The 26,926-nt window shown below is 49.6% G+C and overlaps 1 protein-coding gene across 1 annotated transcript; it reads right to left on the bottom strand.

The window, feature by feature from the left end:
• Window positions 236–21,834, bottom strand: NPFFR1 (neuropeptide FF receptor 1). The gene is made up of 5 exons (XM_018042160.1): window positions 21,678–21,834; window positions 21,529–21,591; window positions 6,072–6,386; window positions 3,222–3,321; window positions 236–1,115 (listed from the first exon to the last, which is right to left on the bottom strand). The coding sequence occupies exons 1-5, from the start codon at window positions 21,832–21,834 to the stop codon at window positions 236–238; spliced, it is 1,515 nt and encodes a 504-aa protein (XP_017897649.1).

Below are 26,926 nucleotides of genomic sequence, written 5' to 3'. Positions count from 1 at the left end.
CTGTGGCTTCTGCTGCAGAGGGTTTCAGGGAAACAGCTCGGCTCTTTCCCCTCCTCTGCCTCTATCTGAGTGGGAAAGTGACAGAGAAGATTCCACTAACAACTGCTCACTGCCTTGTGTTTGAGAGGGAGACATGTGGCTGCCTCTCCTAACACCACACCAGACGCTGTCATGCCTGGGTGTCTCACGTGCGGTCGTGGCCCTCGGGTTCAGAGGCCTGCGCTCCGCGTCCCCCTCAAATGTCCCAGGCTGGGATGGTGAGCGGCAGATGGGAGCAGCCGGGACCCTCGGCGGCCAAGCCATGGTGGGCCACGCGACCATTGCGCAGCGGGAGACGCCCGGGCCTGGGGGCCCCGCTGCTCTGGCCCGACTCAGAGGGCAGGCCTGAGTCGCTGGGCTGCACCTCCACGAACGCCCTCGTGCGCAGGAGCCGGCTGGCCCGCTGGGAGTAGGCCTCCCTGTGGCTCCCCCACGGCGGCGCGCAGAGCTGGGCGCGGAAGGCGGCCTGGAAGCCTCGGCGGAAGTTCTCGTTGAAGTAGCCGTAGATGATGGGGTTGGCGCTGCTGTTGAAGAAGGCCAGCCAGTGGGCGAAGGGGAAGGCGTAGGCGGTGACCAGGTGTAGCTGCGGCTCGCTCAGCTGCCCGTAGTCGATGAGGAGCAGCAGGGCCCAGAGCGGCAGCCAGGACAGCGTGAAGAACAGCGCCACCATGACCAGCATGTGCACCACTCGCGCCCTGCGCCGCGCGCCTCGCCCGCCCTCCCCCGCCGCCTCCTCGCCGCCGGTGCACGCGGGCCCCGGCGCCTGGCACAGCCTGCGGGCGATGCGCGCGTACATGACCACGATCAGCGCCAGCGGCGCCAGGTAGATATGCGAGAAGAGCACGGCCGTGTAGACCTTGCGCATGCCCTTCTCGGGCCAGGCCTCCCAGCACGAGTAGAGCGGGTAGGAGCGGTTGCGGGCGTCCACCATGAAGTGATGCTCCTCGCGCGTGACGGTCAGCGTGACGGCCGAGGGGCACATGATGAGCAGGGCCAGCGCCCAGATAACCGCGATGGTGACCAGCGCCTTCCGCAGGGTCAGCTTCTCGCGGAAGGGGTGCACGATGCAGCGGAACCTGCGGTGATGGAGGAAAGAAAAGCAGGGGGTCTGGGAGGGTCCCAGGGGTCCCAGGGATGAGCACCAACCGCTGGAGGGCAGAGGGCTGGGGGCTGGCGGGGTTGGGGCGCTTCACTCCCACCATTGCACCTTAGGTGGTGTCAGAGAAGGCTGGGTGTTAATTATGTTCGTTGACCAGCAAATTGGTTTCTCACCTGTAGGGCAATCAGCTCCAAGGCTGGGCGGCCGTGGAACAAGACAAAAGGGCAGGTCTCACAAGAACGGAATCCTGTTCGCGCATTTTGGAGGATGAACTGAGTAGCTGGCAGCTAGCAGTGACTTAGCTGGCAGATTCTGTCCCTGAGTAGGCCGATTGGGTAGGTGTATCAAAGAAAACAAATTTTAGCTGTTTATGGCTTCTCCAGAAAACCTTGGGAGTTCAGGTGTGGAGTCTATGTGACAGGTTCTCCCTGTATCATCTTAGCCAGCATCCTTCCAACAGTGCCTCCATAGTATCAAGACGGTTCTGCACCATTTCCTCCTTAGGATGTCTCAGCTGTGATTATTATTACACCCTTACTTTATGTATGGGATTCAGAGGTGTTAAGTAACTGGCTCAGGGTTACACAGCTAGCTAGTATCAAGGACCAAGCTTGAATACAGATTTGTCTTGCTCCACTGTGCCATATAAACTGGCAGCTGTAAACTTTTACTGTTCATTAGAATCTCCTGAAGCGTTTTTAAAAATACCTATGCCCAGTTCTCCTGCTCAAAGATGCCCATCTAGCTTAGGAAAGTCATGGGGCAATTTAAGGGCTAAACCTGCGCTAGAACACAGGCCTAGAGCTGACTCCCAGCCAACAGCTCTTTCTCCTTCACCAAACTGTCCTGCTCTCCTCCCTCCTATCCTTTTCCCCATCTGGCAGCACTTTACCCTTCTCCCACAGCTTGTCTCAAGCCTTATTTTCTCAACCTACCTGACTTTGACCTCCTGGTTTCATAACATCAAATAAGGAGCTGCCAGAAAACAAATAATTCTTAAAGCACATAGTACTGGCCCTAAGTGCAGTAGCACTTAATGAATGGAGAATGATCCTAGGACAGACCAGGAAGAGTACCCAAGGAGATAGGAACTTAAAGAATACCCAAACACCACTGGGAGATGTCATCGTTAACAACGACAACAAAATGAAGACCAGTGAAGGAGGACTTCCCCCAATTACCCAGCTAATTAGCGGCCTTGCAGATGGGGACCCAGTTCTATCTCACCAGCTGCCTTCTTCATTGGGTCACAAAAGACGATTTGATGAGGGCTGAAGTGGAGGGACGCTGAGGACACTAGATTCTACGAAGGGTGGAGCTAGTAGTGCCCGAGTTTGGAAGAAGACAAGGAGGAGGGTGTGGGTGTAAAGGTGAAATAGAATGCTATTAACTGCTGACATATGGTCTCCATACCAGATAGTATGTATCAGCTTTACAAACAGAAGTTCACTGAAGCCCCTCAGCCAGCCAGTAGGGTATGGACTATTTGACAGGTGATGAAACGGAGGCTCAATGTAGTTAAATGACCTACCCAAGGTCATCCAGCTAGGCAGCCCTCCAACTTACCTGCCTGCCTCCCTTGCTCTGGGATAAGCACCCTTATTGAAAGGGCTCTCAGAGAGGGAGGAGGACCCCCTTGCAACTGGGTCAGTTGTGTTGCTTACAAAGCAAGCTGCTTGGTCCCTGGCTCCGTTCTATTTAGCAGACCCAAGCTTATCAGAGATTCGGATGGAGTCTGAGGCTGAAAGACCAGAAGCAGCAGAAGATGGTGGAGTTGGGGAGTCAGGGACCAGCAAGAAGGTCTATGGCTCAGGAGACAAGGACTGTCCCCAAGCTCCTCTTAGGGCCCAGGGATACCTTTTAGACCTCCTCAGGAGCTGCCTCCAGATCTTCCAGAAAGAGGTAGCAGTATCCTCTGCAGTCCCCCAATTCTAGAGGGCAGGCAGCCCCACCACCCTTCCCTCTGTGGCTCAGGACCACAGACCACAGAGCAGTCTAGCTAGTCTTCCTTCTAGCAGGCGCAGCAGGGGAAACAGCAGCTAGTCCTCATGCTGTGCCCCAGTCAGCCCAGGAACCCTCTCACCTTTCCACAGCAATGGCCACCAGCGTGAAAACGGAAGCAGACACAGACATGCCCTGCACCAAGCCGCTCATCTTGCACGTGGCATTGTCGAAGGGCCACCCTGCAATGACAGAGGCCACCACAAAGTGAGAGATGCCTCGTCCACAAAGAGCCAGAGGCCTGCAGCCATCTGGGCCAGTCCCCTCTGTGGCTTGTATCTTCCCTCCAGTCGAGCTAGGTTGTCATTCTACCTCTGCTTACGCGCTTCCAGGAGTGAGGAGCTGACCAGCTGGTACCTCCGTGGACAGTCCTACTAGAGACAGCCTTTATACTGACCAGCAATTTTTCTCCATGAGCTTTAGATCCATCCAGCCCTGCCTGGATTTCTGCTCCCATAGCCCAGCTCCAAGTTTTAGGCCAGTAGTTCTCACCTGGCTGCTCACTAGAATCAACTGAGAGTTTGGAAAAGCATCAGTGCCCAGGACCATGCCAGACTAATTACAAACAGAATCTCTAAGGGTGGGACTCAGACCACCCTATTTTCCAAACTGACCCAGGAGATTTAAGTGGCAGCCGAAGTGGAGACCCACTAGGACAGATCCATCATGACTCACAAGTTGGGGGAGGTATGAGCAGCTCTAGCCCATCCTACCTGATGTCCTCACTCTGACCCCTGAGCTTCTGCTTTCTCATGAGACCTGGGTCCCACCTGCTTTCAGGACTGGTAGCCAGGTTCACCTCTTGGCTGACTGAGGCCCTGGTGTTTCCAGCTCTCTAGGCCTGGGATGAGGGCGGGGGGCGGGCAGCTTGTTCTTGTCTGTTGTGATGTGGACAGGACTCATCTCCCAAGACTGGGGTCTTCTTTCACCAATAGCCTCTGCCACGTTGAGTTTCTGTCTGCGCCCTTACGAGGTACCAGGCACTGGCCCGCTCAGTCCTCACCCCAGCCCCATTACTGTCTCCTTTTTACAGATGTGAAAATGAAGGGGGAGATTAATTTACAATCTCTTTGTCTCTAAATCACTATGGATCAGTGCTGAGGCTGATCTGGGTGCCAGGGAGTTTAAATGTCATGGAACGTCAATATCGCTGTAGAGAGCAGATGGAAAAACACGAAAAAATGTTCAAACCTCATTCATAATTAGAAAAACGCAAATGATACTTGCTGTGGAGAAATAGGAGCTCTCAGACATCACTGGTGGGAATGCAAATCATTACGGTCCTTCTGGAGGGGAACTAGGTAATGCCTAATTTATGCACTTGTCTTTTGATCTAACAATCTCAGTCTATTCTGAATATACACCTCTGATGACACAAAATACATATGCACAGGGCTATTCATTGTAGCACTGTTGTAACTGCAAAATATCAGAGAAACTTTAGATGCCCACATTAAGAAGTTGTTGAATAAATAACGGTTTGTACAGATGAAAAAAGGACTGGCAGACACTACTGTAACCAACTAGTGACCTCATCACACTATTGTTTACTGGTGAATGAGCATGCGTGTGTGCATACCTCTATGTGTATGCACATGTGCAGGTGTGTGTGTCTGCATACGTTTGTGTGTGTTTTGGGAAGAAGGATGCTCGGCCTCTGTTTAGCATCCCTGAAAGAACCTGTGATTCAGCTGTGATTAAATATCCCACCAGGCTTAGCCAGAAGACAGCCAAGGGGAAAGTGGCAGCCCTGGCTTCACTTTCTGGCTTTGTGAGTCCCCCAACCTCACATCAGCTGTGGCGTGTGGTAGTCCATGCTCAGCCATGTCCGACTCTTTGTGATCCCATGGACTGTAGCCTGCCAGGCTCCACTGTCCATGGGATTCTCCAGGCAATAATACTGGAGTGGGCTGTCATTTCCTCCTCCAGGGGAGCTTCCCAACCCCAGGGATAGAATCTGCCTCCCCTGTATCTCCTGCATTCCAGGCAGATGCTTTATTGCTGAGCCACCTGGGAATCCCAAATGGCATAAGGGGGAGCATCCTTGTGTGGGCTCGAACCGCTAGCCTTTCAGTTAACAGTCCAACGTGCTAACCAGCTATACTACAGAGACACCAAAGTCACTCCAAATGGGGCTGTCCAGGCTCTGAATCCTGTTTCTTGGAGCTCTGAGCTCAGAAGCTGCAGGCACAGACCTCTAGGGGTCTCCCCAGCTCTGGAAACTAGTCCTTCCCACCTAGATTCTGTGGCGCCTTACTCTGAAACAAGAAAAGTGAATCTTGGGAGAAGGTAGATGATAGTGGGATCCTTCTTAACGTTTTTAGATACTGGGCGGGAATTTAGAAGTCAAGTGGCCTAGTTCTGCTTGAATCCCTCTACCAGATCCCTGCTAAACAGCCGGCCAGTCCCCACTTAGACACTCCCAGTGACAGGGAGCACAATACCTGTAGGCAGGAACCCTTTTTTGGTGGAGAACATCTCAAATTAGTTTTTAGGTCCCTATTCAGAGGAAACCTGCCTCCTTACCACTTCTTCCTGCTGGTTCTAGTTCTGCCCAGAACTAGATGGGAGCTACCCGGGAGAGTAGGACTGAACGGTGCAGTGGTTAGAAATACAGATGTAAGAATGTGGGACTTGACACGTAGTTGTATAAACTACAGAACCACCCCTTAATCACTCCGAGCCTCAGTTTCCTCATCCATCAGTTGGGGATAACAATAATGCATACTTCATTGGATTGTTGTGAGGATTAGTTAAAATAATTCAGGAAGAATAAGTCACACAAAGCCTGGAACAAAGCAGATGATTAATTCATTGTATCTATTATTTCTAGTCTAATCCTCTCAGCCGTAAGACTGGGGAGTTTGAGACAATGGCACCTTGGCCAGGAGACCAGGCCAGCCATGATTTCAGGGGGCAGCTGCCTACTCACCAGTGATGAGGTTGTCCACAAGGGTGGTGGGCATGCAGAAGATGCCCACCAGCAGGTCGCTGATGGCCAGGTTGAGGATAAACATGTTGGTGACGGTGCGCATGTGCCGGTTCCTGAGCACGATGAAGCAGACCAGGGTATTGCCCACCATGCAGAGGAGGAAGATGAGTACGTAGGCCACAATGAGCATGGCAGCCACCGGGGAGGAGTGCTGGTAGTAGGAGGAGAAGGTGAGGTTTGCAGCCGGGGTGGCCTCAGCATCGCTCCCATTCTCGCTTGGGGGCCAGCTGCTGTTGGAAGGCTGGGAGGGCTCCCCTAGGTGCAAAGGAGCACATGGGTCAGGATCTTAGGTGAAGAAGAGATGACTGACTTCTCACCACTGGGAGATCCTTCTGTGCTCCAGACCCTGACCATGCCCAGCACCTGGGCATGAGCTCAACCCCAATTGCAACTGGATTCACCGATCCAAGACTTTCAACTCACAGCCACTCAGACCCTGATCTCACACCTCCCAACCCGCTTGTCCACATCTCCTTTCATTCCCCAATGTTGGTCCCTCCCCATCTGCACACAGTTCCAACTATGCTGGATCCAGGCTCCATACTTCTCAGCCCTGCTCTCTGCCCCAGAGGCTGACCTCTCGGGAACCTATGTCAGCCAGGTTCCCTTGCTCTCTGGGTCTTTTTTTTTTTTTTTTTTTGGAGTACAGTTCATTTACAGTGTTGAGTTTCTGCTGTATAGCAAAAGTGAATCAGTTATACATATATAAATATATGGGTTTCCCTGGTGGCTCAGAGGTTAAAGCGTCTGCCTGCAATGCAGGAGACCTAGGTTCAATCCCTGGGTCGGGAAGATCCCATGGAGAAGGAAATGGCAACCCACTCCAGTATTCTTGCCTGGAGAACCTCATGGAGAGAGGAGCCTGGTAGGCTACAGTCAAAGGGGTTGCAAAGAGTCAGACACGACTGAGCTACTTCACTTTCATATATATATATCCACTCTTTTTTAGATTCTATTCCCTGCCTTCTGGTTTTTTAACCGGGTTTCAGCCAATGGGAGGCACTGAAGGAGACTGAAGGAGTGGAGGAGAGAGAGGTCAGCGTATTCATCTCCTGAGTCCCTCCCTGCCTGGACAGGTCTGCCCATGGGGCTGTCTTTACGGGTGCAGCTCCGGCTGGGTAGCTCCTCTTCCACAGCTCCAGTTCCTGCAGGGCTGCAATGACAAGGGTCCCCCTCTGCAGCGGCAGCTTCCTGCGGTTGCTGGTCCCTGTGTGCGTCACTGTCCCATGCTGGTTCTCTTGCCCTCCTCTCCCCGCTGTCAAGTCTCTCTACCAAACTCTCTTCAGTTAAACCCTTCCTGAGTGCACCATCTGTTTTCTCCTGGGATCCTATTACACCCTCAATATCTTTGACGTCCCTGCTCATCATCGCCACAGACTTTAGTTGTGGAAGAAAAGAAGGTGGTAGAGGGAGGAAGTCTAAAAGGGGACTCTGAACCAGAGCTGAGGATCAAAGGCACACGTTCAATTCTTCAGACCATCTAAAGCCAAGGCCACCTCCCATCCTTCACCTTCTCCCATTGTGGTATCAGCTACTTCATTTGCACAGCTTTTAGCCAAGAGTTTCCTTATCTACTGGGCTTCCCTGGTGGCTCAGATGGTAAAGAATCTGCCTGCAATGTAGGAGACTCAGGTGCAATCCCTGGGTTGGGAAGCTCCCCTGAAGGCAACCCACTCCAGTATTCTTGCTGGGAGAATCCCATGGACAGAGGAGCCTGGCAGGATATAGGGGTCACCAAGAGTCGGACATGACTGAGCAACTAACATTTTCACTTTTCCATGTCTGTTATTTGATCCAATCCTTCCTGCTATCTCATGAGGTAAATAGGTTAGGTATTAACCCCATTTGAAATGGCAGGACTGTGATCAGAGAGGTTCCCAGACTCGCTCAAGAGAACACTAGTCTCTGCAGCTGAGTTGGTGTGGTTCTGTGTCTCTAACGTGTCTCAAGCTTCAGTGTGTGTTTCTCCAGGCACCTTTGGAAGGAGTGGCTGAGTGTCCGACCATAGCTCTTCTGGGAAGTCATTAGTTGTGGTGACTCATCATATTGTCTTGTAAACTCTCCTCCTGCTTTCCTCTGGGACTGAATGGGGCCTGTTCCGGAGATGAGGCGTCACTGGGGAGTCTTCTGTTGCATACAGAGCTCAGCCACTGGCCTGGAGGCCCACAGGAGGCCTGGGACTAGAGATTAGAAAGACCCTGGGGTCTTTCTAGACTAGACCTCCCCTGGCACGGTGGGGCCACAGGGACCAGCAGGTGCAAGGGCGAACTCGGGTCACAGGAGAAGGGTCTGCCAGTGGAGGAGGAGACGCTGGAAGTGTTGGGCGCACAGTGAGAGAAGGAAATGATACTACTCTGCTTAGGCCCTTCAGGGGCATCCAATTGTACTGAAACATCTTTATTTTAATATGACAAACATGTACAAGAGAGAATGTAAGAGTGAACATATATGAGTATATAGTTTAATGAACCATGACAAGAGGGAATATGAAGAACCTCCAGCGGACATTATTCACCTTCAACAATTACCATCTCAAGGCCAATCTTGCTTCATCCATACCCACACCTCTCCTTGGATGATTTTGAAGCACAATCTTCTCTTTTGTTCATAAATATTTCAGATTGTGTTTCTAAAATATAGGACTCAAAAAATCCATAACCCAGCGCCAAAATTAACCATTGTGTCACAATATTAGCAATTATCCAGCATTCAAAATTCCCTCATTGTTAGATGTCGTAACTAATTTATTTTTTACTGAAGGATTTACAGAATTTTTAAAAAAACTGGTTTGTCTGAGTGAGGATCCAAATGAGATTTCCATTTCTATTATGTATCATTATGTGCGAAACCACCCCAAAATCTAGTGACATGACACTGTGGTTTAGCCATCTGAGTGGCCCTTGGGATCATATAAATGTCTGGGTCATTTGTCTGTAGAATTTCTCGCAGACTGGATTTTGCTGATTGCCCCCTCTTGATGTCATTTTACACATTCTGCTGTCTGTCTGCTGTATTTCCTGTAAATTACAATTAGATCTAGAGGCTTGATCTGATTATGTCTGGTGGACTCTCTCCCTCTCTTTTTTTTTTTTTTTGGTGGCAGCTTGCAGAATCCTGGGCTGCAGTAGTGAAAACCTGGAATCTTAACCACTAGGCTACCAGGGAACTCCCTGGTGGTCTCTTTCTTAATGCTAAGGTTGAACAGTGGGCTTAAGTGATGTCAGCTTGATCCCTCCTCTATCAAGTTTCCCACTAGCTTTTCACCAATGTTTTCAGCAGGAGCCACTAACTGTTGCCTAGACTCCTTGCTGCTGCTGCTGCTGCTGCTGCTAAGTCGCGTCAGTCGTGTCCGACTCTGTGCAACCCCATAGACGGCAGCCCACCAGGCTCCCCCATCCATGGGATTCTCCAGGCAAGAACACTGGAGTGGGTTGCCATTTCCTTGCATCTCATATACAACCCAAACTCCTTGCTGCATGGTCTGATTCCTGTTGCCATCGATCTGGCCTCATCCCCCTGCTACCCTCCGCTTTGTCCTTTGCACTCTGGTCCCCTCGTGATGCCTCCGACGCACTCTTGCTCTTTCCAATCTCAACGCCTTTATCTCTTCCTAGCCCCTCTGCCTTTCCCCCTCCTTTAGCGTTCAGCTTAAATACTGTCTTCTTGGAGAAGCATGACCTGATTATTTTATTTAGGTGCCCACTATTATCTCTCATGGCATCTTGCTTATTTTCTTCCATCTGCCAATATTTTCTTTGCTCCCAGGTTTATTGGATTTTTTTTTCTCCAACTTTGAAAATCAGCTCCTGGAGAGGAAGGATCTTTTCTTTCTCATTGATGGGAAGATATCCTCAGCATCTCATCAGGGCCTGATCACTGTGTTAATAAATGGTTTACTAAATGGTTGTTAAGAGGATAAATACGTGTATGAAGAGAAAAAAGAAGGAAAGGCGAATCCGGATGTCAGGTGACAGGGTCCTGCTGAAGGCTGGCATTGCTAGTGTTGAGAGGCCTTTTCCAGGGTCCTCTGGAAAGAACCCCCACCACAGTCTGTTGGAAGCCTCCTTAGCTAGCTCATTCTTGCTGAGCCTCAAAATCAACCTGAATAACTTGGGGAAATCTGTGGGTATGGATGAGTAGAGGAAATTGTCAAAACCTGCCCAATTAAATTCTAGCCTGTGTGTTTGCCCCACTGCCTTTCACTTGGATTCAAGGGACTGCTTAGTGAGCTCATATTCCAAAGGCTGGCCCTGAGAAGTGTCTGGGAGCAACCCTGCCCATCCCTGGACCCTTGGCTGAGCCTGAGCATCAGTCTCTACACTTAGGACAGTTTCCAGCACTGTAGACTGATTTATTCTCAATTTAGTTAAACTCCTTTCTATTCCTGGCAATTCCCCTGGCTGATGGTGAGATGGGTTGGAGGCAGGCAGGCTTCCCACCCCATCTGGACCTGATACCTGAAGCTGGAGACCTCATTAACACCTGGACTTGTCCTTCTGGGGATCTGCCTGGTGCCCTTGTGGATACATTACAGCCTGTGAAAATTTCATCCACTGGACCCAATTATGCCCTTCCCCTTTCCTCCGGGGCACTCTGATGATCTCAGAGATTAAGCTCTGAGCCACTGAAAGTCTGGGGCCAGAGAAGATGAGGAAGCCCTGGTTCTCAGTGTGTAGTCCCTGACCAGCAGCATCAGCATCACTTGGGACTTGCTAGATATGCAGATTCTCAGGAATCACCCCTGATCTAGGGAACCAGAAACCCAGGTATGTCTGTTTTAATGTATCTTCCCCATGATTCCAAAGGACACTCCAGTCTGGGAACCACAGAGCTGAAGGTCTTGGCCCAAAGACCCTGGAGGTAGTGGATGCATATAGACTGGTAAGTCCCAGCTCTCTTTTCTCCTGACTTCAGGCAATAGACAGAATATTTGTGTCTCCTCAAAATTCATACTCAGTGTGATGGTATTTGGAAGTAGGGGCTTCAGGAGGCATAGCTGACCCTTGAAAAATGCATGGGGTGGTTCGGGGCTCTGACTCCTGTGCAATCAAAAATCCAAATATGACTTTAAATTCAGCTCTGAATATAAATTTACAGTCAGCCCTGCGAATCCATGGATCCAGATTCAACAAGCCTCAGATCGTGTAGTACAGTTCAGTTCAGTTGCTCAGTTGTGTCCGACTCTTTGCGACCCCATGAATCTCAGCACGCCAGGCCTCCCTGTCCATCACCATCTCCCAGAGTTCACTCAGACTCACATCCATTGAGTCCATGATGCCATCCAGCCACCTCATCCTCGGTCGCCCCCTTCTCCTCCTGCCCCCAATCCCTCCCAGCATCAGAGTTTTTCCAATGAGTCAACTCTTCGCATGAGGTGGCCAAAGTACTGGAGTTTCAGCTTCAGCATCATTCCTTCCAAAGAAATCCCAGGGTTGATCTCCTTCAGAATGGACTTGTTGGATCTCCTTGCAGTCCAAGGGAATCTCACATCCTTACATGACCACAGGAAAAACCATAGCCTTGACTAGACGGACCTTAGTCGGCAAAGTAATGTCTCTGCTTTTGAATATGCTGTCTAGGTTGGTCATAACTTCTCTTCCAAGGAGTAAGCGTCTTTTAATTTCATGGCTGCAATCACCATCTGCAGTGATTTTGGAGCCAAAAAAAAAAAAAAAAAAGTCTGACACTGTTTCTACTGTTTCCCCATCTATTTCCCATGAAGTGGTGGGACTGGATGCCATGATCTTCGTTTTCTGAATGTTGAGCTTTAAGCCAACTTTTTCACTCTCCTCTTTCACTTTCATCAAGAGGCTCCTCTTGACTTGGCTCCTCTTCGCTTTCTGCCATAAGGGTGGTGTCATCTGCATATCTGAGGTTATTGATATTTCTCCCGGCAATCTTGATTCCAGCTTGTGTTTCTTCCAGTCCAGCATTTCTCATGATGTACTCTGTATAGAAGTTAAATAAGCAGGGTGACAATATACAGCCTTGATGTACTCCTTTTCCTATTTGGAACCAATCTGTTGTTCCATGTCCAGTGTAGTACAGTAGTACAGTAGTATGCATCTATTGGAAAAAAAACTGTATAAATGAAGCAGTGCAGTTTAGGCCCATGTTGTTCAAGGATCAATTCTAATTAGGTCACAAGGACAAGCTCTCTTGAATGGGATTAGTGCCTTTATTTTAAAAAGACCTCAGAGAGCTCCCTTGTCCCTTCCACCACATAAGGACACAGGAAGCTGTGTATAAACCAACAAGAGGATCCTCATCAGACACTGGATCTGTACCTTGATCTTGGACTTCCCAGTCTCCAGATCTGTTAACAAGTGAATTTCTGCTGTTTAAAAGCCACAAGGTGGCGCAGTGGTAAAGAATCTGCCTGCCAAGGCAGGAGACAGCAAGAGCTGGCGGTTTGATCCGAGTCTGGGAGATCCCCTGGAGTCGGAAATGGTAACCTGCTCCAGTATTCTTGCCGGAAAATTTCATGGACAAGAGGGGCCTGGCGGGCTACAGTCCATGAGATCGCAAAGAGTTGGACACAACAGAGCGACAGAGCACGCACACGGGCATAAAAGCCACCCTGCTGCTTGCTCCTGCTGCTAAGTCGCTTCAGTCGCGTCCGACTCTGTGCGACCCCATGGACGGCAGCCCACCAGGCTCCCCCGTCCCTGGGATTCTCCAGGCAAGAGTACTGGAGTAGGATGCCGTCGCCTTCTCCAAAGCATGAAAGTGAAAAGTGAAAGTGAAGTCGCTCAGTCGTGTCCGACTCTTCGCTACCCCATGGACTACACAGTCCGTGAAATTCTCTACGCCAGAATACTGGAGTGGGTAGCCTTTCTTCTCCCCAGGGAATCTTCCCAACCTAGGGATCCAACCCAGGTCTCCTGCATTGCAGGCAGATTCTTTACCAGCTGAGCCACAAGGGAAGCCCCAAATGGAGATAAGCTCACACTTACTGAAAAGAGTGAGATAATACGTGAAGAAAACTTGACACAATGCGGGACACACCACACTCAGTGTGTGTTAACTCAGCAGCAGCTGGGCTGGTGGTATTAAACTGCACAATGGACCCGAGGGTAATATTTTATAGTACTCTTGTTGTGGGCCTCCCTGAAAAGTCTGGAAGATGTGTGAGAGAGAAAGCAACACCAAAATGAAGGTCCAGAGCACGGAATCCAGCTGGGTACTCCACCAAGTTCTAATGACTGCATCGTTAGCGCCACCTACTGGTCTGCCCTGGTACCACACAGAACTCAGCTCTAGATTGAGTTCGTTCAGTTCAGTCGCTCAGTCCTGTCTGACTCTTTGTGACTCCATGAATCACAGCACGCCAGGCCTCCCTGTCCATCACCATCTCCTGGAGTTCACTCAAACTCCCGTCCATCGAGTCGGTGATGCCATCCAGCCATCTCATCCTCTGTCTTCCCCTTCTCCTCCTGCCTCCAATCCCTCCCAGCATCAGTCTTTTCCAATGAGTCAACTCTTCACATGAGGTAGCCAAAGTATTGGAGTTTCAGCTTTAGCATCAGTCCTTCCAAAGAACACCCAGGGCTGATCTCCTTTAGAATGGACTCGTTGGATCTCCTTGCAGTCCAAGGGACTCTCAAAAGTCTTCTCCAACACCACAGTTGAGAAGCATCAATTCTTTGGCGCTCAGCTTTCTTCACAGTCCAACTCTCACATCCATACATGACTACTGGAAAAACCATAACCTTGACTAGATGGACCTTTGTTGGCAAAGTAATGTCTCTGCTTTTGAATATGCCCTAGATTAGAGACCCAGTTATACCATTATGACCAACCTAGAGCCTCGTAGGCTGCAGTCCATGGGGTCACTAAGAGTCAGACACGACTTCACTTTCACTTTTCACTTTCATGCACTGGAGAAGGAAATGGCAACCCACTCCAGTGGTCTTGCCTGGAGAATCCCAGGGATGGCGGAGCCTGGTGGGCTGCCGTCTGTGGGGTTGCACAGAGTCAGACTGAAGTGACTTAGCAGCAGCAGCAGCAGACAGCATATTAAAAAGCAGAGACATTACTTTGCCAACAAAGGTCCATCTAGTCAAAGCTATGGTTTTTCCAGTGGTCATGTATGGATGTGAGAGTTGGACTATAAAGAAAGGAGTGCGAAAGAATTGATGCTTTTGAACTGTGGTGTTGGAGAAGAGTCTTGAGGGTCCCTTGGGCTGCAAGGAAATCCAACCAGTCCATCCTAAAGATCAGTCTGAATGTTCGTTGGAAGGACTGATGCTGAAGCTGAAACTCCAGTACTTTGGCCACATGATGCGAAGAACTGACTCATTGGAAAAGACCCTGATGCTGGGAAAGATTGAAGGCGGGAGGAGAAAGGGATGATAGAGGATGAGATGGTTGGATGGCACCACCGACTCGATGGACATGAGTTTGAGTAAGCTCTGGGAGTTGGTGATGGACAGGGAATCCTGGCGTGCTACAGTCCATGGGGCCGCAAAGAGTTGGACACAACTGAGTGATTGAACTGAACTATACCATTCAGCGCCCACTTCCTGAGAGCCTCAGGGTGAACACAGCCTGACCTGCTGAAGAACACAACAGAACACAGTACAAATGGCTAATAAACACATGAGACGAAAAGTTCATTTGTAATCAAAGAAATGCAATTTTAAAAGAACGCTGGGTAAGCATGCCATCAATCAGACTGGCAGAGCGGAAAAGCGCTTGGTGACACCAGAGGGTGGCTGTGCACTGTGGGGTTGGAAGGACACACATCAGCTCAGCCTTTGCAAACGGGGCACATCCATCCAGCACCCCGATCCAAGACCCACTCCCAGAGCCAGCCAGTCCACTTTTAGGGATTTACTTAATAGAACAAGTTCTAGTGGTGGGAGGAAATGCTGACCAAGGTGGCAATAGTTATAAAATAGTAGGTAGAAGCATTATAAACTGTGTTCCATACAAAAGTGTGTGTGTGTGTGTGTGTGTGAACAAATGACCAAAACACCCAGAACAAACAAAAGACATTAACAGTGTGTAACAGAGTGTGTTTTAAGTAATTTCTTTATCCTTTGCACTAACTTGAGATCTAACCTTTCTAAGCAGAAGGAAGCTCTGATACATATGATTAAAATATTCATGACAGCAGTGGTTCTCAACTCTGACAGCGCCACTGGCAGCATTTTGGGGGGCATGGAAAGCAGAGCCCACCTGGATTGCCAAGAAATTTCAGTGTCCTGCACTGGAAGGAAACCAGCTAGCTTGCTCCTCTCTCTGGCAACCTTCCCCTGCATGGGCCACTTGCCCACAGGTCTCCCACCACCAGGCAGTGTGAGCAGACATCCTCCTCGCATCTAGCCTCCCTCAGCCACGGAGCTCCCAGGCTGGGCAGGCAGCTCTGGAGGCTGCCAGAGGCTCCGAGGGAGCCGCTAGACTGGGGCTGGGCTGGGAGCGGGGTGGGAATCGTGCCCTCTGATGCCTCACTGCACAGCACACCAATGCAGCCAAGGCCCAGTGGGGAAGGCCTGAGAAGGACTACTGCCCGGCTGATCCAGCAACTCTGCAGGAGGACGGACAGACTGCAGTGTCTGTCTGCAGGCCCTCAGAGATACTCCAGGCCCTATTTTTGGTCCAGCCACCCAAGAATACCTCCTTCTGCCCTCCAGTCAGTATCCAACCAGTCAGTGACCCTTGCTTAATTCGACCTGGCAACTCTGAGTGCCAGAAAGTTCTTCCTATTGTTGAGTTGTCTTCCTGCAACTTGTCCCCTACCTGTTCCAGTTCTGCTCCTTGAACAAGAATGGGCCCCTGTCCCCAAGGTCATCCCCCTCTCCCCGCCTTTTTACCCCCCACTCTGAACATCTTAGGGTCTTTTCAGTAAGTGGGAGTTTTGGACCCATGTCCGTCAGTCAGTTGGTTTTTATCTCCCCAGAAACTTTCCTCAAGATTACAAGCAAGATCTTCTCTCTTTGAAATGCACACAATTGATTTTTTTGGACCTAAATTCAGGTCTTTGCAATTCACTTTACATTTCATTTTCTTGGATTTGATCCAGTGTTCCAGACTGTTAGGATATCCTCATTTAAATTTTGAACCTGTTGCTATGTGGGTGTTATGGCTCTTATCCACAGATTCGAGGAGCATGCCTTTTATTTTTCCCTCTCAATTATTTAACATCAATGTCAAGGTCAAAGTCTGAGGGACCGCTAAGCTGTATTAGAGTTAATACAAAGTCTTGTCACCAGTCCTCCAGCCCCGTTGCCACTGCTCAGTTCCCAGGGCTCTCATAAGAGATCTTAGCCGGGTCCTGCTGAAATCTCGTAATTCATCTTTCTACCTCTTAGAAACCCAGTGTGAAAGAGGAAACGTGGGAGGTTTAGCCTGAGTTGTTTTTAGCACTAATATTGGCCCCTAATGACTACTACATCACTACATTTTTTTTCTTTCTTTTTGGAAAAAAAATCGTTTTTATTAAAAAAAGCAATATGTTTACTATAAAGCAGTCTGAGCACTACAAAAGAAAAGAGTGAAATAAACACCCCTGCAATTTCACACCAAGAGATGCCCCCATGGCCATTGCCTTTGTGATGCTCTCAGCCACATCCCAAAGGTTCTGGCCAAGTCGACTGACTGTACCCTACATTTCCAGCATCTCATCAAGCTGACACCAGGGCTCTCTGTTTTGCTTTCTTTGAAGCCACTTCTAGGATCAGCCTAGACGTGTGGGAGTGGAGCAACCTTCAACTGGTGAAGAGGAACAAACAGCTGTCAGCCACCCATCGCTGTGGGGAAAATCTCGGGTGCCTTCTGCACTTTTCTCAGAAGGCGTCCAGAGAGGTAGAACCCTAGTGGCCCACCACTAAGCCCAGTTCATCCACTCAGTTCTGTTCTTGCCTTTTCTCCTTTTCCCATCTCAGTCTCTTGACCTCTGCTTTCAGGCATCAGCTCCTTCTCTTAGGGTATACTTTCAGAAGCAGGAGGACCCAAAGATGTTAGTGACCATCTCTTTGCATGTACTTTACATATACATTTAATAATGCTGCTGCTACTGCTAAGTCGCTTCAGTCGTGTCGGACTCTGTGCGACCCCAGAGACGGCAGCCCACCAGCATAAAGGGGATCATACTACATGTGTGTTCTAAAGTCTGCTTTTTAAAAAGTTACTCACAGTAGGTAGTAAATATATTTTCATACCAGTAAATAAAATCCTAAACACAACCCATAAGCATGCTGTGGCAAGTGCTCTCATCATTTAATTTACTTAATTTAGTGACATTAGATGATTTCTAATTTTGCACTGTGATGAAAATGCTTGTGCACATATCTTTGCAAGTGTACAGGATGCCTCCTTTGAAAAAATTCTGTGATGTCTGATCAGTTTATTGTCTTCTAAGTCAGCAAAAACAAGACCTGGAGCTGACTGTGGCTCAGATCATCAGCTCCCTATTGCAGAATTCAGACTTAAATTGAAGAAGGTAGAGAAAACCACTAGGCCATTCAGGTATGACCTAAATCAAATCCTTTATGATTATACAGCGGAAGTGACAAATAGATTGAAGGATTAGATCTTGTAGACAGAGTGCCTGAAGAAAGATGGACAGAGGTTTATAACAATGTATAGGAGACAGTGACCAAAACCATCCCCAAGAAAAAGAAATGCAACAAGTCAAAATGGTTGTCTGAGGAGGCCTTACAAACAGCTGAGGAAAGAAGAGAAGTAAAAGGCAAAGGAGAAAGGGAAAGATATACCCAACTGAATGCAGAGTGCAAAGACTATCAAGGAGAGATTAGAAAGCCTTCTTAAGTGAACAATGCAAAGAAATAGAGGAAAACAATAGAATGGGAAAGCTAGCGATCTCAAGAGAATTAGAGATACAAAAGGAATGTCTTATGCAAAGATGGACACAATAAAGGACAGAAACAGTGAGGACCGAACAGAAACAAGAGATTAAGAAGAGGTGGCAAGAATACACAGAAAAACTGTACAAAAAAGATCTTAATGAACCGGATAACCACGATGGTGTGATCACTCCCCTAAAGCCAGACATCCTGGAGTGTGAAATCAAGTGGGCCTTAGGAAGCATTACTACAAACAAAGCTAGTAGAGGTGATGGAATTCCAGCTGAGCTATTTCAAATCCTAAAAGATGATGCTATGAAAATGCTACACTCAATACACCAGCAAATTTGGAAAACTCAGCAATGGCCATAGGACTACAAAAAGTCAGTTTTCATTCCAATCCCAAAGAAGGCCAATGCCAAAGAATGTTCAGACTACCAGATAAATTGTGCTAATTTCACATGCTAGCAAGGTAATCTTTCAAATCCTTCAACAATACGTGAGCTGAGAACTTCCAGGTTTACAAGATGAATTATAGAAAAGGCAGAGGAACCAGAGATCAAATTGCCAACATCTGTTGTATCATAGAAAAAAGCAAGAGAATTCCAGATAAACATCTCCTTCTGCTTCAGTGACTATGCTAAAGCCTTTGACTATGTGGGTCACAACAAACTGTGGAGAATTCTGAAAGAGATGGGAATACCAGACCACCTTATCTGCCTCCTGAGAAATCTGTATGCAGATTGAGAAGCAACAGTTAGTATGGAACATGGAACAATAGGACTGGTTCCGAATGGAGAAAGAAGTATGTCAAGGCTGTATATTGTCATCCTGCTTATTTAACTTAGGTAGAGTACATCAAGCAAAATGCTGGGCTGGATGAATCACAAGCTGAAATCAAGACTGCTGGGAGAAATATCAACAACCTCAGATATACGGATGACACCACCCTTATGGCAGAAAAGAAGAACTAAAGAGCCTCTTGATCGAGGTGAAAGAGGAGAGTGAAAAAGCTGGCTTAAAAACTCAACATTCAAAAAACGAAGATCATGGCATCCGGTCCCATCACATCATGGCAAATAGATGGGGAAACAACGGAAGCAGTTACAGACTTCATTTACTTGGGTTCCAAAATCATTGCAGATGGTGACTGCAGCCATGAAATTAAAGACACATGCTCCTTGGAAGAAACACTATGACAAAACCAGACAGCATATTAAAAAGCAGAGACATTACTTTGCCAACTTAGGTCTGTATAGTGAAAGCTATGGTTTTTCCAGTAGTCATGTACAGATATGAGAGTTGGACCATAAAGAAGGCTGAGTGCCAAAGAACTGATGCTTTTGAACTGTGATGCTGGAGAACTCTTGAGAGTCCCTCGGACAGCGAGGAGATCAAACAAGTCAATCCTAAAGGAAATCAACCCTGGATATTCATTGGAAGGGCTGATGCTGAAGCTGAAGTTCCAATACTTTGGCTACCTGATGCAAAGAACTGACTCATTGGAAAAGACTCTGATGCTGGGAGTGATTGAGGGCAGGAAGAGAAGGAGATGACAGAGGATGAGATGGTTTGATGTCATCATTGACTCAATGGACATGAGTTTGAGCAAACTCCAGGAGATAGTGAAGGACAGGGAAGCCTGGCATGCTGCAGTCCACGGGGTCACAGAGAGTCGGACATGACTTAGTGACTGAACAACAAGTGTTCACTAAGCGTTTGATATTTATTCTGAAATTTTAAATACAGGTCAATATTTTCTTGGCAGTTTAGGGCTTGTTTTTGAGCTACCTTTTCTTCCTTTCTGAAAATCAGGACACTTGCCCATCTTCAGTCTTCTGGCACTTCATTCTCTGTCATTTCCTCTGAGACAAAGATTACATCGGAGAATGCCTCCAGGTCCCTGGGATGTTATTTGTCTGAGCTTAGATTATATGTGGCTTGATGCCTTATCCAATCACTTACCTTGGGCTTCAATCTCCCCCTTATGTTCCTCGTTTCACCATTTGAAGTAAAATTGCCTGTGCGGCCTGCTAGGCTGCCCTCCCTTGTGTGTTAAGGTTACACGCACCACAAGCCCAAGCCCTCTGCTATCCTTACGCAGACTTTGAAAGCACTTTGCATCTGTCTCGACCAGTATTCCTTGGCTTCTGTTCGCTGAGGCTTCGGTGCTCTGCTGACACTATCCTTCCAGATCCCACCAATCTTCTCGCTGCATCTTGAGTTCTGCGTTTCTCATTGTATCTTGTGCGCGTGCACTTTTCAACCCTAGCTCACTGGAAAGCAGCAAGTGCAGCTGCACACAGCGCTCTGTAAAACTCCCTTTTCTTTCTTGCCAGCCATGTTTGCAATTGTACTGGCTTGGAATTTCCGGGTTTTATTACCTCCTGGAGCAGCCTTCTTTTACGGTATGATTTTATTCAACACATCTTGTCTTAGTTTACCGTCACAGCCACACTGTGAATCCAGCTGAATGTAAGTTTCTCCATTCAAGAGATAGGTAACCAGTCGCACAAAGTGCGTGCGTGATAAGTCACTTCAGTCGTGTCCGACTCTTTGCGACCACCAGGTCATTGTAGCCCACCAGGCTCCTCTGTCCACGGGATTTTCCAGGCAAGAATACTGGAGTGGGTTGCCATGCCCTCCACCAGGGGCTCGTCCCAACCCAGGGACCGAACTCACGTCTCTTATGTCTCCTGCACTGGTAGGCAGGTTCTTTACCACCAGCACCACCTCGCACAGAGAGATTTAGGCAAAACCCCAAAGACACCCAGCAAGCCAGTGGACCAGCCCTGGATGCTCCAGTTTCTTAGCTGAAAGATGGTTTCCTTTGCCCACACCAGCTGAGACAGGGGTCTGGCCCCCCACCTGGTAGGGCTGGAGCAAACAGCTTTATGGAAGACAATTTTTCCACAGACCAGGACGGGGGTTGGGGGGGTAGGGGGGTAAGGGGGTAAGAAGGGGTGGGAGGGCGGGATGGTCTGGGGATGATTCAAACGCATTACATTTATTATGCACTTTTATTTCTATTATTAATGCATCAGCTCCACTTCAGGTCACCAGGCGTTAGATCCCAGAGGGGTTGGGACCCCTGCCTTAAAGTTCTGGAGGTCAGGTCCATAGTTCCCTCTCGTTTCTCCCAGGGAGGGAAATTTTGCATGGGGGAGACCTTGTCTAGAATTCCATCTCTCCAACTTTGCTGCCTGGAAGGAATGACAATTCCTTTAACGCCAATAGGCAAGCTGTCCTCACCTGGTTTCAAAGGAGCCCCCTCTCAGGCAGGAGGGAGGGTGCTAGGCACTCGGGGCATAGAGGCTTCCGGGTCTTTCCTCTACCTCTGTCTCAGTCTCACACACACATATTCAGGCACACACTCTACGAAGCACTCTAGGTCTTTCTCCCTCTCTCAGTGTGTGTCTGACTGTCTCTCACACACACACACACACGCACGCACACTCAGAGTCACAGTGTTGGGCTCTGGACAGCCCTCTGCGATCAGAACACCCCTCTCCCCTCCCCTCTCTCTTGGCTAACAGCTCCTCAGTACCCATCCACTCGCCCCTAGCCTCAGCCCCGGGGTCACTCACCATCCATCCTGTCCACCTTGCCCTGCTCCAGGACGGTCCCCGACGGAGGGAGGCAGCGGGCCCCTGCGAACCGGCAAAGGACAGGGGGTCTCCGGGGCTGGGTTGCTGGCGCGCCCTTGCCTCACAGTCCGGTGCTCGCAGGCCCTAGCCCAGAGCGGGGTCTTCCCCTCGCCGCGCGGGCAGCGGCCGGGATGGAAGGCTCCCGAGCCGCGCAGCTGCCCGCCCGGCTCTAGGCTCTACCGCCCGCTGCCGGCTGTCCGCCGCTGGCGCTCCCAGGCCAGGGGGAGGGGGCTCGCGCCGCGCCATGCGGTCGTCATGGCACCCAGCACACCTGTGTCGCCGCAGCGCCCCCTTGCCCGCGCGCCCGGCCCCTGGCCTCGTCCCAGATGTGGCTCCCTCCGCAGGAACGGAGCACCCCTCCAAAGTAGAGGACAACCCACTGACCACTGCAGCCTCGGCTGCGACATAACTCTTTGTGTTCCTCTCCCTGTGACTCCCATCCCAGCGCCGGTCCCCTACTCCTTGTCCGCGCCGTAGAGGAGCCTGACCCCCAGCCAACCACCCTGGTGGACAGGCCCCTGAGGCCCTCCTGAGAAGGGGATGAGAGGCAGCTGTCACACACCATAAGGCGAGGAGAGCAAGGGACAGTGTGTCCGCAGACAGTTAATTCCACAACTCGAATTAACTGGCCAGGCGCTCACCAGATGTCTACTCCTGGGAAAGTGTCTTACCTGCAGCTGAGCCTCAGTTTCTGCATTTGTGAAATTGTTTTGAGGGAAGTAAATGAGATGATGTCAAAGTTTCTGCCCAGCACGTAGTAGATGCCCAATAAGTGGTCCCTTGGGCTGGATGGGAGGCCACCTTCCTCCCACCATTCCAGCCCTGGTCAGGCACCACTATAGACTTTTGTCGTTTGAATGAAGATCCCAGGTTCCAGGCCAGAGAAGGCAATGGCATCCCACTCCAGTACTCTTGCCTGGAAAATCCCGTGGGCAGAGGAGCCTGGTAGGCTGTAGTCCATGGGGTTGCTAAGAGTCGGACACAACTGAGCGACTTCACTTTCACTTTTCACTTTCATGCATTGGAGAAGGAAGTGGCAACCCACTCCAGTGTTCTTGCCTGGAGAATCCCAGGGACGGGGGAGCCTGGTGGGCTGCTGTCTATGGGGTTGCACAGAGTCGGGCAGGACTGAAGTGACTTAGCAGCAGCAGCAGCAGGTTTCAGGCAGATGGAAGAGAGTGAATGGCCCTTTCTTCCCTTCCCTGGGGTTTATCCTGGAGGGACTCTGGGGAAACGATTCCCACCAGGCCACTTCCTAGCCTCCCTTATTCCTCTAGCCCATTCTCTGACCCAACGGCTGGTGGAGTCTCGGGACTGGAGGGGCCTTAGAGGACTCTGAGTATAACCCTGACCTGGGCAAGTGTCTTGATCCTAATGGCCAGCAGTGGGTATTTCTGTTTTCCATTCACTCTGTCTTCCCCAGGACAGCCCTTCAGAGAGCCTGTAGGAGGGAGGGCACCCCCTCAGGTCTGCCCTTCTGCAGGTGAAACATCTGAGTTTCTTTGGACTTTTGGCTTCCTGTGACTTGCCTCAGTTTCATCTGTAAATGGGGATGATAGCCTATCTCCTAGAGTTGTGAAGATGAAAGAAGTTCCTCTATGTAAAGCTCTTGGACTAGCACTTGACAAAAGAGATCAATATAAGTTGGTTATATCATTACTATCTTGACTCTACCTTCCTGAGGAAGTGCTCAAAGTTTCCTTGACAGTCAGGACCCAGGACTGGGACAGGTCTTATCGGGCCCTTTTGAGCAATGCAGAGTTCAGGAAACGGCTATTAAAACTGCACACTCCAGCCGTGCCGTTTATTTTATGTGTGATTTTGGAAAAGTTATATAACCTCATTGCGCCTCAGTTTCTCTTCATTTACAAAATAGGGATGATAATAGTACCTGGTGCTGCTAAGTCATGTCCAACTCTTGCGACCCCACCAGACCCCCTCTGTCCAGGGGATTTCCCAGGCAAGTATACTGGAGTGGGTTGCATTTCCTTCTCCACAGGATCTTCCTGACCCAGGGATGGAACCTACATCTCCTGCACTGCAGGCTGTTTTCTGTATTGCAGGCAGATTCTTAACCGCTGAGCCTAATATATAGTTAAGCACTTAAAACAGTGCCTGGCATAGTAGGTGCTAAATAAATGTGAGCTATATTTATTACGTGGGCTTTTAATAGTTCAGGAGGAGACGAGGGACAAAAGGGTCCCAGTTGCGACCTCTGGGTCTGGTCCATTGGCAGGCAAGCTGGCCCCTGATTCCCCCGAGTGGTCAGGATGTCAGTCTCAGCGAAGAAGAGTCCCTGCCAGAGTCGCCATTTGTTGCAGGAAGGCGGACCCCTTCCAGGGCCCGAAACTGGGCTCTTGTCTAACACTCGGAAATGAATTGTCCGAGGAGACACATGTGCTGACAAAGCAAGAGATTTTATTGGGAAAGGGCGCCCGGGTGGAGAGCTGGCCAGAGTGCCCTGACCGGTAAGGAACGAGAGACTTTATTGACCTCTCTCCCCTTCCCTCTCTCTTTCCTCTCCTTAACCCTTTCTATCCTTCCCTGTTTTTCTAGTCCCCCGGTCCTGGACGCAGGAATCTGGTCAAAGGGCCCTCAGCCTGAGCTGAGGATTGGAGACTGATCACCTCCTCTTGGCAGAGAACTCGAATTCTGGTTCTGGTCTGGTCTGATTTTGAGTAGGGCCGAGTTCCAGTCCTCCCTTCTCTGGAGGCCTAGGGAAAAGTTCCATAATGCCTGGGCATCTGTAGGTGGCAGGAGACATCTGTAAGGCCACCCCTTTCACTCCCCCCACCTCCTGCCTCCTCCCCCTTCTTCTTTCAACCTGGCTTCCTTTCCCCTCTTGAAATCTTTGATGTTAGTACTTGCATTCTTGTATTTAAGGGCTTCCCTGGTGGTGCAGAGGTTAAAGTGTCTGCCTGCAATGTGGGAGACTTGGGTTCAATCCCTGGGTCGTCAAGATCCCCTGGAGAAGGAAATGGCAACCCACTCCAGAATTCTTGCTTGGAGAATCCCATGGACGGAGGAGCTTGGTGGGCTATAGTCCATAGGTCGCAAAGAGTCAGACACGACTGAGCGACTTCACTTTCACTTTAATAGTTCAGTTTCACCTTTTTTGGTTCCCCCTTTTCCCCCTCCCTTTCTTCTTTCTTTAGCAGCCGCATCATTTTAGTGCATTAACGTAAGCTCGTGATCAGTTCCCCAAACTCACCCTCTTTTTTATTTGAATGGTTCTGAATCAGAGCCACTTTCTCAACCTTCTCTCTTCTCTTTTACAGACTTCTTTCCTTCACCATCAGAATCTTTGTGCCATGCCCAAGGACAAGTGGTACCATTCAAAACAAACTCAGCATTTCAGCCCTTGAGGACCAGGCAGGGCAGTGCCATGGATAGAAAGACATGGGTGTGAAATCAGTTTTCACCATTTATTACACATGCAGCCCTGTGTAAGTTGTTTAGGCCCTTTAACCTCCTTTTCCACATCTTTAAAAAGGAATTTATCATCTTCTTCTCAAGACTGCTGTGAGGATTAAAAGTCAAGGACCACAGACCCAGTGTCCTTCCTTCTCCCCAAAGTTATGGGTGGAGGCAGAACAGATTGCTTGAGTAAAAGCCTTTCCATGCAAATTTTAAAAGTGTCGCCTTTCACTCCCCTCCCTACTCCAAAGAACCTCCCAGGAAACCTGCCCACCATTGCTCTGTTTGAGATCATGCCTCCTCCTAGGGTCACCTGACCATCAGTCTAGGGTACTGCCAGCCTTGAACCTTCAGCCAAGCAAAGCATCATTGCTCTCATTTAATACATGAAACCACTGAGGTTAATGCCTTACCCAATGTGACACAGCTGGGCAGTAGAGGCAAGAGCACTCCTGGGGACTTCTAGGGAATTGGCTCTGTTGCCCTTCACCCTAGCCTCCCTTCAACGTTCTTGGCCATTTGAGAGCACCTGAGAAATTATGAGTGTGGTCACCCAAGGCTCAGAAGCAGCCCCTGCTCATCTGGGGAGCCCTTTGTCTTTCAGGGCTTCCCATTCTACCCATTCTGGTCAAGCCCTTCATTTCAGAGGCGCTGCTCCTCACCCCATCCCACCCCCAATAGCTGTAGCTGGACCCCTGTGTTGTGTCCCCAGGAGTGTTCTAACCATCAGTTCCACCTTCCTTGAAACTGATTTTTATCTGAAAAGCTGGATGCAGGAGGTGGCAGGGGGCCATGGGATTAAGAAGGCCCTTGAAGGGAGAAGAGTTTCCTGTGTTGACTGGAACCTGTGTGGACACCTGCTTGGAAAAGCGTCTGAAGGGAAGGGGGAGGAGATAGAAAGAGACCTGAAGTCAAGCTTTCCCTTTGACTTCTGAGGGAAGTCAAAGAGGCAAAAGACTGAGCAAAGCAGTAGCCGTCAGCCACAGGAGGGAGGGTTTAGTGGGCGGTGGTGAATGTGGGGGAGCTGAGGCCCAGCCAGCAACCTGGCTGAGGTTCAGGCTGACAGTGCGCCACGTGTTAGCTTGCGTGATGCTGTGTCGGGGCATCAGGAGCCTCTGGTTCTAGAGCAAGCTCTACTTGCTGTGTAACCTCAAGCAAGTGGTTCCACCTCTCTGGGCATCAGTGTGAAGAGGGAGACGGATTGGAAGCAAATCATTTGGTGATTGCTAATCTCATCTCCCAGTCCTCGAATTCCTAGCTCCCAGTGAACACAAGACAGGAGAGTTCTGCCTCTTTCCAGATTGGCTCATCATCCCTCCCGTCCCCTGCTGGCTGTTCCTCCTGCTCTGCTGTCCTCCCAGGGAAAGACGCCCCCCCCCCCCCACCTGCACAGCCTGCACACTCGCCAGGTGACAGACTCAGGGCCCACGGGGGCTGGACAGGGGAGGCCAGTGCATAAATGAATGCGGCCGGGCACGGCCACAGGGGCACTCCTGCCTGGCTTCTGCCACCCAGCTCCTGGAGATCGCTGCCATCAGAATGTAGGCTCAGGGTTGCCAGCTTTTCTGATTTTTTCAGAAGGTAGAAGCCCAGATATTTTTCATGAATTTCAGCTCTCAATTTTAAATGGTTGGGCAACGAACTCAAAATTACTTTTAAACATTGTGCAGGCCAAACAAAATACATCTGTGGGCTGAATTCAGCTCAAGGCCCTTTTGCAAGTTCTTGAAGCTCTACAGGCCACTGGTTCTCAACCTTGGCTGCACATTAGAATCCTATACAGGAACTTAAAAAAAAAAAGTCACCAGTACTGGGACCATAGTGCAGACCAATTGAATCAAGTTTCTGGCAGGCAGGGCCTAGGAATCAGTACTTTTTCAAAATTTTCTGAGTGATTCTAATACGTGGGCAAGGCGGAGAC

This window comes from Capra hircus, chromosome 28 (assembly GCF_001704415.2).
Source record: "Capra hircus breed San Clemente chromosome 28, ASM170441v1, whole genome shotgun sequence".
In the NCBI taxonomy this organism is placed as follows: Eukaryota; Metazoa; Chordata; class Mammalia; order Artiodactyla; family Bovidae; genus Capra; species Capra hircus.
This window is presented reverse-complemented; position numbering and strand designations above follow the sequence as displayed.